The 14,284-nt window shown below is 43.5% G+C and overlaps 1 protein-coding gene across 1 annotated transcript in view; it reads right to left on the bottom strand.

Moving 5' to 3' along the window:
• Window positions 1–14,284, bottom strand: part of YLPM1 (YLP motif containing 1) — a 36,581-nt gene that overhangs the window by 20,236 nt on the left and 2,061 nt on the right. The window contains exons 2-6 of the mRNA XM_026051860.1: window positions 14,165–14,245; window positions 9,585–9,827; window positions 8,485–8,679; window positions 6,854–7,593; window positions 2,529–4,889 (exon numbers count right to left, since the gene is read on the bottom strand). Of these exons, the coding sequence (XP_025907645.1) occupies window positions 2,529–4,889; window positions 6,854–7,593; window positions 8,485–8,679; window positions 9,585–9,827; window positions 14,165–14,245 (3,620 nt within the window). The remainder of the gene's footprint in view (window positions 1–2,528; window positions 4,890–6,853; window positions 7,594–8,484; window positions 8,680–9,584; window positions 9,828–14,164; window positions 14,246–14,284) is intronic.

Below are 14,284 nucleotides of genomic sequence, written 5' to 3'. Positions count from 1 at the left end.
AGAAGTGCTAGTTTAACCATTTTTAAAAGACTACTCTCCTCACATTAAGTTTACAATTATAGAAAAATTATTCATTAATCTCATGAGTATAATTCCTCTTTATACGTAACTTAGGAAGAGGTGCATATACACACACACAATGTATATAGAATATATAATATATACATTATCAGACTCTGTGTTTAAGTATTTCAGCCCTTAATAATGATGCACTGAGACAGATTCCCAAACCATAGTGCACTTTGTTGTACGGGCTTGCAGTCAACCACATTAAACAGTAAGATATATACCTGGCAATCCAGGGACTGAGCAGAAAGTGAGAAACTTGAAAACAATCCTTTATCCAAGGCATTTGCCAAATACTGCTTTACAAGACAAGTTTTGTTGTTATGAACACTCACTTAACCTGATTACAGAGATGAARTAAATTCTTCTGAATAACTGTTATCCCCTAAAGTTCTTTTCCTTACACTTCTGTGTGCAACTAAGACCTTCCATATGGAACAGACACTTAGTTTTCTTGTCTAAAACCGTAATTTTCAAGAAGATTGGAAAAATGCACCTTTTAATATGGTTAAATATAACACCAATTGTAAACATTCACTGCAATAAATCATTACTTCAGCATTAAGTACTTAGCTTGCRAAGTTGAAATCCTGTCTTTTCCAGTTACCAATTCTTAGCTATCTCTCAATAATTAATCAATAGGTTCAACMTCTCTCTGGGGTGATTCCTCTCTTCTTTACAGCCTCCCCTGAAATATCTCATTTAGTGAAAGTAGAGCAATAAATTTATCTTTTCAGCTTTCTTATGAATACAATGAATACACCTATACCCATACATCAAAAACAAAGAAAACACCTGGTGTATGTTCTTTTCCGTCTTATATTCCCAACTTTACTGAATTTTAGGACACKGGTATTTTTTTTTCTCCAAAATAAGCAGCAGAATGTCTATTTAACAATCTATTAAAGCTTTGGAAAGCCTAGTAGCTGCTTTTAAAAACGAGATACTGGCAAACTCTGGCATTCTAAGATTGTCCTGCATTTATACCCTCCTGGTTGTCTATGACCGCTATTCTGATTCATTAAGCTTGACAAAATTATTCACTTAGGGGCACTGTAAAAAACAAGTGACTAAAGCTGGTTTAATTAAAGGGCAAGCAGAAAACAAAAGCCAAATAGGTCGCATCTTGTGAAAGAACCAGTTTACTGTAGATCTTAACACCTAGGTGTTAAGCAGCAGTTGTCAATAAGCTCTCCTGAGGATAATGAAAAGATTAGTCAGGTAAAACAAACAGATCTGTTCTTGAGAAGTAACAAGTGTGGAATGGCCTAAGGGCAGTGGGGCCTCTACTGCCTTAGTTAAGGAAAAAGGCCACCCAAGAAAGCATTGATAGAGATACTCCACCAAATAACTGGTTCCATACAAGCTCCTATGGCAAAACATAGCAAACAAAAAGCCCCTAAAAAATCCACGACTTGGTAAGCCAAGGAATGAATTAGGAAAGGTGCCTCATCACCACACSGTTCTGATAGCTGTGCTTTAGTAGGGCAGTTGCTGAGGAGGAAAGGAACATACTTCAGGAGGACAAGCACCAACAGCATCAGGCAACAGGTTCTTGTGGCATCTACCTTGCAACTCCAATTACCAAATAAATGTCCAAACTGGAGATTTCAAAGCTTGCTAAGGCCATGAATTTTACAAGTATAAACCAGGGCATTTTTTTTCCAATAAAATTGTGAACATTATTTTCAGACTTGGAAAAAACGAGTAGGTGAGACACAGTGAACTCCTGGAAATGGAAATAAATTTGTGGCAAACGTGTCTTAGTCTAAGTGCCTTGTTCCACATCAGTCACTTGTCCTACTCGCATATAATGTGTGCTTCCCTGCAGGGACACAGCTTCATAGCAGATGTCCAATTTTTCACATAAAGTTCTGATACAACATCAGGATAATTTTAAACAAAAGATATTTGAAAATGCTAATTTTCATATGTGAAATTTAATGAAAGAAGCAAATATCTATAAATRTGTTACCTATGCATGTGTATTATGCTCTTTGAGAAAGGCATGAAGAGAACATACTGAACAGTTAAAAAGAAACCGTGTGAATCTCTAAGGCAGCTCAATCCTGGCAAGACCTTGAAAACTTCATTGGTATCCAAATTGCCTGAAGAACAGGTTAAAACTACAATACAACCGATTGGCCAGTTTAGCAGATGAAATTGTAGGGAGGATTCACAACCCAAGGAAAGCTTAAGGACCTCAAAGTTTACCTACTGCTGGTCAAGCAGGATTTTTTCATTGGAAGGAAAGACAAAGATGAGGGAGTCAACCCATTTTAACGTACTAATGCTTCGTAATAAACATTTATCATAAAGATGCCCAGAAAGAAATTACTGGYCCTTGCATAATAACACACAACCAAAGTACACCAGCTCAAAACTCTAAGATACATGCAGCAACTATCAAAATGGATTGAAAAAAAAACAGTGATAGGAACAGACAACTCGAGACAACTCACCGAAGCATTTTGAGCTCCTGGGCAGCCTTCAGAATGATCTCATGCTGTCTTTGGCTGAGGACCATCACTCCCCCCAGCGACTGCTCAGAGTCCAGGTTTGAATCCGTTCCCAGCATGTCAGAGGAATGCGAAGGGGGAGGAAGGGACGAGTCTAGCTGATCATCRAGGGGTCGCAGCCTGTCCGTGTCATCCGGGTACCATCTCTCGGACAATCGCTCTCTCTCCCAGTCCGTCCTTTCAGGCAGGTATTCCTGCTTCTCCCGCCACGTGTCGTATCTCTCTGGGTACTCTCGAACCCTTAGTTCCCCCCTATCTCGGAGGTCTCTGTCGTAGTGATCCCTATCCCTATCATCCCTCCATCTATCTTCACGGTATCTGTCCAGAGGTGGAAGAGGTGGCAAGGAGGGTATAGGAGGGATATCCATGTCACGATTCCCCATTTCTCTGTCATCTCTATGTCTCATGTCCCAGTCTCTATCCCATTCTCTGTTTGCCTCTTGATCATAAACATCTGAGGATCTTCCAGTCCTGTCCAGATCTCTATCTAGTTCCCGTTCCCTTGGCCTTTCCCATTCATCCCACCATGAATCTCGCCTGTCCTGATCGGATGATAAAGGAGGCAGTGGTGGTAGAGGAGACAGTGGCGGCCCTGAATGGTGGGAKGGTAACCTGTCATCTCTGTCGTAGTGATCTACAGAATCATCACGATAATCCGAGTTCTGCTCTCTCCAGTAATCTTCTCTTCCCCAATCATCTAGTCGTTCATGCTCCAAAGGAGCATCTTCACTATCCAAAGGAAATTCCTCCTGCATTCCCTCATCTTCCTGACTCCAAGAACCCCTGAAYGCATCCTCTCGATGGTACGGAGGCAAGTTGTCTGAATCATCTCCCAGGTGAAGGGCCTTATCCGTATTGCTTCCATCACCCCGACCTCCCTCCCTTTCCCGGCTGCCTCCCCGCCTCATGGGCCCCCTCTCCCGGCTACCTGCCCGCCTGACGGGACCCCTTTCCCGGCTCCCTGACCGCCTGACGGGRCCCCGTTCCCGGCTGCCCGCCCGCCGCATGGGGCCCCGCTCCCGGCTCCCCGCCCGCCGCACGGGCTCCCGCTCCCGGCTGCCCGGTCGCCGCATGGGGCCTCTTTCCCGGCTGCCCGCCCGGCCCCTGTCCCGGCTGCCCGGCCGCCCGGGGAGCTCTCGGTCTCGGCTGGACATGACCCTCTCCCGGCTGTCTGACCGTCCACCCAGGCCCCTCTCCCGGCTGCCTGACCGCCCATCTGGCATCCTCTCCCTGCTGCCCGAGCGCCTCTCCGGCATCCTCTCCCTGCTGTCTGCTCTCCTGAACATGCCCCTGCCACGGAAGGGCCTGCCCTGGCCTCTTCCCCTGTACATGTACCCCCTGCCACGGCCGTCGTCCATCCTGCCCATTCCCCTTCCGCGGCCGTCATCCATCCTGCCCATTCCCCAGCCGCCGTCCATCCTGCCCATTCCCCGGCTTCCGTACATCCTGCCCATCCCTCGGCCGTCCATGCCCCTGCCTCGGCCCATTCCCCAGCCACGGTTGTCTCCGTAGCCTCTGCCCCGGCCGTCATCCATCCTGCCCTGCCCTCTGCCTCTGCCTCCCGGGCCCTTGCCTCTGTCTTCATGCATATATTGCCCTTTGCCTCTGCCTTCTGGTCCAGGCAGGCCCTGGCCGCTGTCTGAAGCGAGCAACTCGCTGTCCGTGGAACTCAAATCCTGAGTTCCTGTTACAGGGGTCACTGCTCCTCCTGCTCTTGTAACACCTGACTGCAAAGCTACGGGATTATTAGAAAGGGATGCTGGCTTCTGGTTCTGAATAGGTGAAGCAGTCGCCGCGGACTCTTCTGCTTGCTGGTTAGGATCATGYGAACTCCATGTCCACTTTTTAGGAGGGTCTGAAATAGTTTCTTTGACCTCAGCTTTGCACGGTTCCTGCTCGCTGTTGCTCAGGTCCTCGCTGGGCTCTGCACAACCTGCACCTTTTGTATCAGGAGCAGACGGAGCTTGAGGCAGAGCCTGCTGATTCCCAGCGATRTCTGTGAAAGGCTCTTTGCTTTCCGATCGCGAGTCCGCCTGTGAATGCTGCTGTCCAAAAGGAGGCCTGGGTCCCCTCCACCGGGGACCCCCAGGTCGGGACCCATGTGCATGGGATGTATTTGAGGAAGTATAAAATTGTGCTGCTGGTCCTCGTGGAACAGGCCCCCACCTACTCGAAGAGTGTCCGTCYGTGTTATGTCTGTCGAAACGTGACCTGTACCCCTCGGAGCGCTGCGAGTCAAAACGAGGCCCCCTCTGCCTGGAGCCTTCGAATTTATCATACCCTCTTCCTCGAGGTCCATCAAACCTACATAGGAAATAATGATAATTTTAGTCAAATGAGCATCTTAAAAAAAAGCAGCTCCTTCCTAGAAAATTACTTTTATATCCTAAGGCCTTAGGATCGAACCCTATGGAAATTGCCCAGTAACAGAGACAAGGTGGTCAGTTCAACATTGCCCAGTGAAGAAGAGTTTATGTCCCTTGTGTGTCCAGTTTATGCAGCCCTGAGGGCAAAGAAACTTGCCTTAAACATCTCAGGATTGAAACCTGACTTCAAAAGACAGCAAATTCATTTGGAGAAGGAAGAAAAAAAACACATATTTGACTTGTGTTTTACAAAACTTTAGTGGAATCCCGCAACTTCTGTTAAATTTTTGTTTTGATAATGTTCAACCAGCCTGCTTAACTACAATGATGAACCCAAAATCTATGAACACAGTCCTTTCAGAAAGCACAGCAAATAATCACATTGCYCAGATTTTTTTAGAGCTTCTTGGCTAGTTGGTAAAAAAGTGTGTGGGGGAGTGTCTTTTTATACACCTATGCATTATCTTGGGACTTCTTAGCTGACATGATACTACATCATGCACTTAACATTAAAATATCCAAAGTTCAATTAAAAATTCATTAGGGCTCTTTTATAATTCCTATATTGAGAACAAACAGTAAAGAGATGTCTGGGAAGGCTTTGACAACATTTTAGTCTTGTCACGCAAGGGAAATACYGTGTTAATTCAGTACTGTAAACATGCTCAGAATTAAAGCTATGGCATTTACTTTCTATGAATTTGGTTCTAGGGTAACAAAATACAGTGCTCTAAACCAACATACTAAGTGACATGCAGTTGCAAATCATAAATACAGTCTAAGAACTGCATGTSCAGAAATAACTTTTTTAAAACCATGAGGAGGTAAGAAATGTTTCCAAGTTATAACAGATTCGTTTACATTACTAGCAATTAATGGCTGGCTTTGTAAGAAAAGGGAGACAAAACAACATGAAATTATGATTGTGGAATTTAGTAGAACATGAAATACAGAAATCATGACTGTGGAATCTAGTAGAACATAAAATATAGAAATAATTTAATAGAACAATATTTTTTTCAGGCTGTTATTTCACCAAGCATAAAAAAAAAAAAACATTCTAAAAGCATGATCTTGGATTAAACCTTGTAGTGGATGTAAAGCCACATAAATGTTGGCTTTTAGGGTTGCTTTAAATTGAGCCAGCAGGCCAGCCAACAAAGATTAAAATTTGAATAGAACTCTATCTACCCACAAAACCTCTATCTTTCAAAACCAAGATCACTGTGATATGTTACAAATCAAAAAAATGGCAAATAATTCTAACTTTAGGCTAAGTCTAAAATCTTCATGACCCCTCTCCCCTTTATCTCAATGATAATTATTTGAATGCTATGAAGAAAATCACTGATTTCTACTTAGAGAAGTAGTGCTTGTCTTGTTATTGCAAAGTCACTTAGCAAAGCGTTCTGAACAGGGCAGTCGCACAGCTGCACAACTCTCCCACAACACCAGAAATTAAAAGCAGACAGCTCTGAAATTCCCATTTCACGTCTCATCCTTCTGCAACCCCAGTGAGGTTCACACTCAGCTGAATACCTTCGGAATCTCTTTCAACGTGCCTGTATTAAAGCATTATCATTTACCTACACGGATATTATGTCTTTTGGAATATAATGGGAGCAGTGTGCCTAGGCATTTTACGAGAGAGAGAAAACCAAGCAAAATAAATCCAAACAAACAAACGAACGAAGAGATTTATCCTAGGCAATTTTATCTTTGCTTTAGTAAGTTAAATACCGATAAAGGTGTGTRGCATACACACCTTTAAAACAAATCCACAAGGGGAAAAAAAAAAAGCACTTCACACAGCATGAAGAAGATGTGAGGACAAGGCAAATATCCCTGAGAAGCTTCCAGCCTGGAATGTGTATAAATCAGCCGAACAAAAAACTCCCTTACCTAGGACCTCTGGGGCCTTCAAAACGTGCCCCTCTGGGAGGGTCTGGAAGCAATCCACCTGATCTCACTGGTTTATCCTGCATGGTAGATGCATGTGTTGAAGACATAGAAGAGGTTTTCAGTTCCACAGATCCTTGCTCAGATGAAATAGAGACAGTTTGCTTACTATGGTGAACTTGAGAMTTCCCATGGTCTGAAGAGCCAAAAGATGAACTTACTTGAGAATGGTAAGATGAATATACAGGTGAACTAGCTATTTTTGATGCATAGGTACCAGGGGTGGGAAGCAGCGCTGGCCTAGGTGTCTCAGTAGATTGACTGCTTTGAGAACTGGATCCTGAAGGAACAGAGGAATTAGACATCTGAGGCCCAGAAGAGAGAGGTGGGGGAACCAGTGGTGGTGTCGTTGAAGGTAAGGTTGGAGGCATAATAGGAATGCCACCTTGAGCAGTTTGAGAATATGGAACAAATGGAGGTGGCAGCGAAACATTTGCAGGGTACTGAGTCTTCAGGTTTTGGAGCGAGTTCACTTTCTCCTGCAGATGAGACTGAGTCACCTTCATCTGCTCATCCCACGCTTTCCACTGTTTTTCATACTCCTGGAGCTGGTCTTTGTGAGGGTAGGTCTGAAGCTGATGCTGCCACTGTTGGTTCATCGATCGCTCCCAATCTTTGTGAAGCTGCTGGAACTGTTTCTGCTGTCCCTCATAATGTCGCAGCTGCATGTCCACTGACATAGTCTGCAAAACAGAGGAGGGAATTTATTCAGTGCAGCCTCTTTCCAAACAGGGCACAACTTTCATTAAAAATAGATATAGACACTAATATCCCACAGACTTGACCTCATCTGAGATTTTTAGAGATTACTCTAACAGATTTTTTAAAACAAGGGAACAGCCCAAGCTATRAAGAAATGCTTAACGTGCAGATTCTCCCAAAGCAGAAAAAGCCAACTCAACTATCTAACACTAATTTATGCAACTAATACTAACTTATGCAACTATCTAATACTRACTTACGCAATCAGAGCAGCAATCAACTTCTAATGAAGTACTTAAAGACTGTTAATAGTCATACATTTATCTAAGCTTGTTCTTAAGAATATGCATTTTTTAATTTGTGCTGATCATTTGCATCAAAAATAAACAGTGACAGTGATTTCCTCAATTATTTTAACTGAAGATTTTTGGCATCTRTGTTTACTTCATCATCATTATATATCACTATTTTTGTATTGCACGATGTTGTAAAAAATGGCACTCTACCCATGCAAACATCTCATTACCTGACCTTTTTTGTGAACTATTTCTCCAGCAGTAAAATACTCAAAGTTGAGCAAATTCAGTACTGTGTGCATACTGTGACACTCAGCTTCYTCCTGCATCACCCAGGTATATCTGAAAATCCTTGGCCAAGTACAAAGTCTTGTATTTCTCATCCCATAGAAGCTTCAACCAGCATCTTGTTTGTTTGTTTGAAGTTGAGCAAGAATAGGAAAAGGGGATATAATCTCTTGCCTATGCATAAGAAGGAGCTAAGCGAATGAGCCAACCACATCAGATTATTCAGCAGATAATGAGTGTTAGCTCATTCAGGAATTATTATCAAATGCAGTCTCCTCAGTGGTTCACCTGTAAGTGTGGAGGCTGTTGCATAATCTGTTGATACTGTTGTACTATCTGCTGCAGCTGGGCATGCTTCTGCATTATTCTCTGATACTGAAATCCAACTCGGTGATGGGGATGCTGCTGCCACTGAGCTGCTGCTGCTTGCAACTGCTGCAATCTCAAATCTTCCTCAGGGTCATCAGGAGGTTCAATATTGAGCTAAGGAAAAAGGCAAATACTATAAAAAGGGAAAGCCCCTTTTGTCAGAACAGAAAATGCTCTGTCTCTATGCAGTTAGCAGGAATGTCCTGAGTGTTTGTTACTCTGTCACTCGGTATTTCACTGCTCCGGCCACTCAAAGCTGCCGGAAGGTTGATTTTGCTTTCATTTATTTTTAATATGAACAGTGAGATCTAAAAGCCAGGCTGACTGGAATGAAGACTTTCATACATACAGAAGGTACCTACAGGTAAGATATTAATGCAGATCTGCTCTAATTTCTCACAGCAAATGTAAATAGAAAGGTGCACTTTTTCAAGAGGAGCTAAAGCAGCTCTGAGTGCCACATGGTAGGAAGCTGCCCAATGTCAGTTAGTGCAGCAGGGTATGTATAACCACACAGAGATCTGTTCAAACCCCACAGCTCCATGTACTACTACTGTTGTAACTGCTCATAGGGACATAAGCACACTGACAAAAAATATTCTGTGCAAAACTCTTGACTTTCAGACAAATGATAGATAATACAGAGAAAGAAGGGGAGACAGAATAAAGAAACTGCCAGGAAAGAAGAAAAAAATGTGTCTAAAATGCAGCATTCCTTGCCTACTGAATGCTTGATTTTGCATTTCATAATTCGTTATGTATTTGTTGTAGCCAAAGATGACATTGCTGGGGAAAGCACGAGTCAAGCTCAGCATGTGTGTGGCTGATTATGCAAGTCTACAGGTGAGCGGCATATACTATTTTTAATTAGTGAAGACTTAATGAATGTTCTTTTAGATAGCTTTACCACATTTAGATACTACTAAAGTGCATACCTGAGAGTGATGGAATTACTTTCAGCTTTTTGTGTTTTCTCAGCTATCATAACATACGGAGCAGCACCTCTTTACAAAGCCTACCTGGGTTTCAGTGGAGGTAAGAGAAGACTCATCCTCTTTGGAAGATGGAGGCAGAGACTCGCTTAGTGGAGGAGGCTCAGACTGCGGAGTTGAAGCACTCATTTTCCCTTCTTCAGACTTTCTCTGCTCAGATGTGTCCTTGCCCGCTCCCGGACCTTTCATCTGCTGCTGCCCCTGAGCATGGGCTTTTGCCCTCTGCTGCAGGCTAAGCAGGTGCTGCTGATACCAGTATTGCTGCTGTTCCTACAATAAACAACAATTCTCAGACAGCTTTCATGGAAAAGGCAAGAAAATCAATTCAAGAGAGTCACCGGAATCACGCGGAAGAAACATATTCCAAAGAAGTGTTTATACTTGTTCTGATGGAGAGCTCACTTCATCATCATCATCAGTACTGCACTGAAGGTCAAAAGATCTGATCAAAACTTAGATACCACTATGTGAGGCAGAGCACACACTGTAGATTTTGTTTCCTATCCCAAAGAGCTTAAAGATAAGAACAAGAAAAAGCAGAAAGGTGGTTAATAATAAGCTGAATTACTACAGGTATGTGATAGGTAATACAATTATTGTTTTTTATGCTTTTTATTCCTAAAATATGCATCCCATATGCATTTATTATGAGACTAATTTAGGTGAAAAGAAGGGCAGTCAGAGAGCACAAAAGTATGAACAATGCAGTAATAACAAGGAAGAAATGTACAAAAAACCAAAAATATGAACGGAGAATAACACACCAAGTAGAGTGAAAATGACAGCAGATAATTGCGACGGAGATATTTGGGGAGGCAGGGAGAAATAAAGACTATTAAAAACAACACAATCAGCAAACAGAAAATACAGAGAACTATTTATGATCTGAATTCTGATTAACTTCTTTTTAACAGCTGAAAAGGCCAACAGATATAACTGTGCCCAAAGAATGATCCATGTAAGAAACAAGCCAAGTATTCAGTTCAAATACCTCAGGCTAGAAGTAAGAGYACTTCTGCAGATAATAGTTACTTCAAACCATTCTACCAGCACAAAGACCCAAAGACTAAAGGAGGAAGAGTATTTCAACACCGTGGGATGATGCACAGCAAGAGATCCGAGTAGGAACCTATGGTTTACTACAAGGACTATCAGGTGTTAAATAAGACTAATGGGAGAGATTCAGAAAAAGTAGGAGGCAGTTTTTGAGCGAACACAGAAAATTTCTTCATAAAATTACTGCATTGACAGGTATTAAAATAAAGACACCAGTTGTGATTAGGACACTAAGAGAGAAGCTGTTAGAGCATACTAGGGAGGTATCTCTATACACTTCATCATTAGGGAAGCATCTCTATACACCTGATTATTAAACTCTTCTCTAGACATCTGCGTTTAGTCACTGCTAGCCACTGACAAAGACAAGATAGGGAAGTGCCATACATTGGGTCTGACTCGCTTAAATCATCTCATCTTCTTAGGTCAACCCTAGTGACTTTGAGATTCTGTGACTGCTTCACGTTTTTCAAAACCTCTYTGCTCTTTTCCACACACCCACAAACAAAGTGAAGACCACTTCACCAAAGTGAAGTGCAATAACGTGCACTGCTTCCCTGCCCAGCACCAAGGAGCAGCTCACAGCCCCAGCTCTATCAAAGCGGGGTCAATGATCCCTTCCAGAGGGCACTGGAAGGTAATTTAACACGACAGTGCTGGGTGTTTCGCTTCTAGATGAATGACTGCGGAGCACCTGCTCTGTTGCTATGAAATTCTCATCGTCCACAGACCCCTTTTGTCTCCTCCTCATTCTAACAAATGGATAAAAGGCTAAAAATCATATGACTTAGTGGCTCACACAAAAACCTTCACATTGATAATACACCCTGTCAGGTATTTTTTTACTGCARATGAAGTCAGTAATGCAGTTTCTAACTGAATAAAAAAAGTGAGAAATGCAAAAATGAAAAAACAATAACATAAGTAGATGGAAGTATTAGCACAGAAGATTCCTGATGGTGAACGGTGCAGTTATTTGAGGGCTTCTGAGCTCCTCAGTATGATTGTCATTCTTGAGTGCAAAGTGTAAAAATTTAAGTCACACATTGCTACCAACACCCACGGCCTCCGGCTGACCAAGAGGCTGAGCCTGCCACAGRCTTTCCCTACACTGAACTCGGCTCTATCTGCTCCTGACCACAAGAGAGACCACCAAAAACACAACTCCGAAACAGCCAAATCGGATCCACTGGRGCATTTCAGCACGGAGGGTTCTGTGCATGATCCTAAAAGTTCATGCAAGTCGGGAGAGAGACTTGGATCACAGTATCACGCAGTTTCCTCTACTGCCCCTCTGTTCGGTCCCGAGAGCCTTTGGGGGCTCCTGTTCCCACTGCTGCCTGCCCAAGGGAAGGGCAGAAGGTCTCTGTGTTGTGGGCTAAGGGCATCTCCCTTCATCCTGATCCAGTTTCTCAGCACTGACTCCGATGACTGTGACACAGGTCTATGCTGGGGACAACAGGTCCTTCCCCAGTGAAGGCAGCAACAGCTTAGCACTCTCATAAAACAGGAAAAGGACTTTAAAAAGTGCAGCAGTCTGCTGAAATGTGTTGTGGTGAAGCTAAAGAAGCTATAAGAGAAATATATTTAAATACATATTTATGAGTATGCGTCCACCCACATGTTTGTTTACTCCTCCAAACAAACAGCAGCATGTGTGGCACACAAATATCAAATGCAGGGTACCACAGGCATTTTAGCAGCACTTCTAAAAAGAAATCGATTTAAGGACAGAGAAAGATAAGAACTTTRCCTGTATAGCCATATGGGAAACTACACTGGACTCTCACTACTGCCATGGCAGAGAGTGATATGTTATTTTTAGACATGGCAGGGAAATAACAGAATATTAACTAATAGCAAATTGCATAATCTTTTCTATGCTAGAAGAAAAAACTATAAAACTGAACTATTTGGCTACAGCAACAGCTACTGTGGAACAACAACAGAGGGAATTCATCTCTATTATCAATTAAAAGAAAATAAGAGCATCTTAAAAGCAACAGAAGTGACAGCATTTCCCTACACAGCTTTTAAAATCATTAGCAAGAAAAGCATCATTGAACTTTGGTTTTGCTGTTCCCACTGTGCAAGTATCTGCYGCCAAAGTCGGGTCTCTCCTTACACCCAAAGGCAGACAAAATTGTATCCATATTTTATAACAAATACGTCTCCAGTAAAGTACCATAGGCCTTTAAAGCTAACCACAGGACTAAAGTAACTCTTCAAGCACATATTAAACTAACTAAAGTACCATAGGTCTTTTAAATCAGCACACAACTCAACAAATGACCTAATTCTACGCATAAGCATTTGTGAAACAGAAAATGTGAACTTAGGTGATGCTTTTCAGCTACCACTGTGTTTATTCTATGTGTGCATTACACATGAACTGTGATTACTCTGGGGAGAGGAGACTGGCTGAGAAACAGCTATCTCCTATGAAGAATMTAAACACTCATGGAATTCTGAAATATCTGTGAAGGGGCAGAACTGCAGTTTATAGTTTAATCTTGAGTTTAACAATTTAAGAATTCCACAAGCAGCCCCTACACTGAATTACCATCACTTTTTACTTTCTCTCAAACTTTTGGTGGTGTTCATCAAAAAAAAGAAAAAAAAAAGAATGAGTCCCATTGCTATCACTGGGAAAGATCAACTGGTACCTCAAAAACCCCTTACAGGATTAAGCTGAGGAACTAAAAGCCCTGGTTTGGYTGGGGGGAATTAGCTGAAAGGTGCAAACTTAAAAAGATAGCACTGAATATGTATTCACATAATGGTACCGATGTAATTTAAAGTGTCCCAGAGATCAAGCATGTAAAAACATCTGTGGTTTTGAAATGATGCTATGGGATTTTTGCAAACTTGGCTTCAAGGGAGAATCCTAGGACCAAGCTGCCAGCAAGAAGCGTATTTTAAACTTTAAAAGCTTGAGTCTATTCACKTTTTGGAACATGCAAGTGGATCTCTAGAAGCCAGCCTCACAAGGTGGCTTGTCAAGGCAAGGGGACCGGCTGTAGGTGGAGCTGAGGACCACAACACACCTGCTTCTGTGCACTTGTTACCTTAAGCAGCTGGATCTGCCCTGACCTCACGAATAGGAACAGTAAGATCAAGCTCAGCAGAGACGCTCATCTTCACAAAGCTAAGCCTTTGGACATCCGCAGACCTTAGGACCTCAGTGCAGACACAGAAGCATCAAGYGTTAACAACAAAAATACAGATTTTCACCTCAAGGGCATTTCAGACTATCGCCCTCAAAGCCCCCTGCAAGTTTACACAAGAAGCGCAAAGTCAAACAGGGGCGGCTCAAAAGGTACCTCCAAAAACTGCGCAAAAAGCCAGCAGGTGCCACAGCAGGAACGCTTGAGCGCTTGTGCCCGAGCCAGGCACAACTGCTGCAATTCCGCACCCATCCCCGGGGAAGCGAGCCGCGGAAACGCGATCCCAGGCGGACACCAGGCAGGGTGGGCACGGGAGGCGCCAAGCCGGGGTGCAGCCAGCCTGCAGCAGCCCCGGCTGGGCTCCGGGCGCGCAGGGCCGCTCACCTGCGGGGTCATGGAGGCCGGGTCGGGCTGCGCAGGGCCGCCCTGCGCCTCGCCCGCCTCCTTGCCGGCGGCCGGCGGCGGCTCCGCGGCGGCGCCGAACGGCGGCGAGCCCGAGGAGGT

This window comes from Nothoprocta perdicaria, unplaced genomic scaffold (genome assembly GCF_003342845.1).
Source record: "Nothoprocta perdicaria isolate Ctin4 unplaced genomic scaffold, notPer1 scaffold_8, whole genome shotgun sequence".
In the NCBI taxonomy this organism is placed as follows: Eukaryota; Metazoa; Chordata; class Aves; order Tinamiformes; family Tinamidae; genus Nothoprocta; species Nothoprocta perdicaria.
This window is presented reverse-complemented; position numbering and strand designations above follow the sequence as displayed.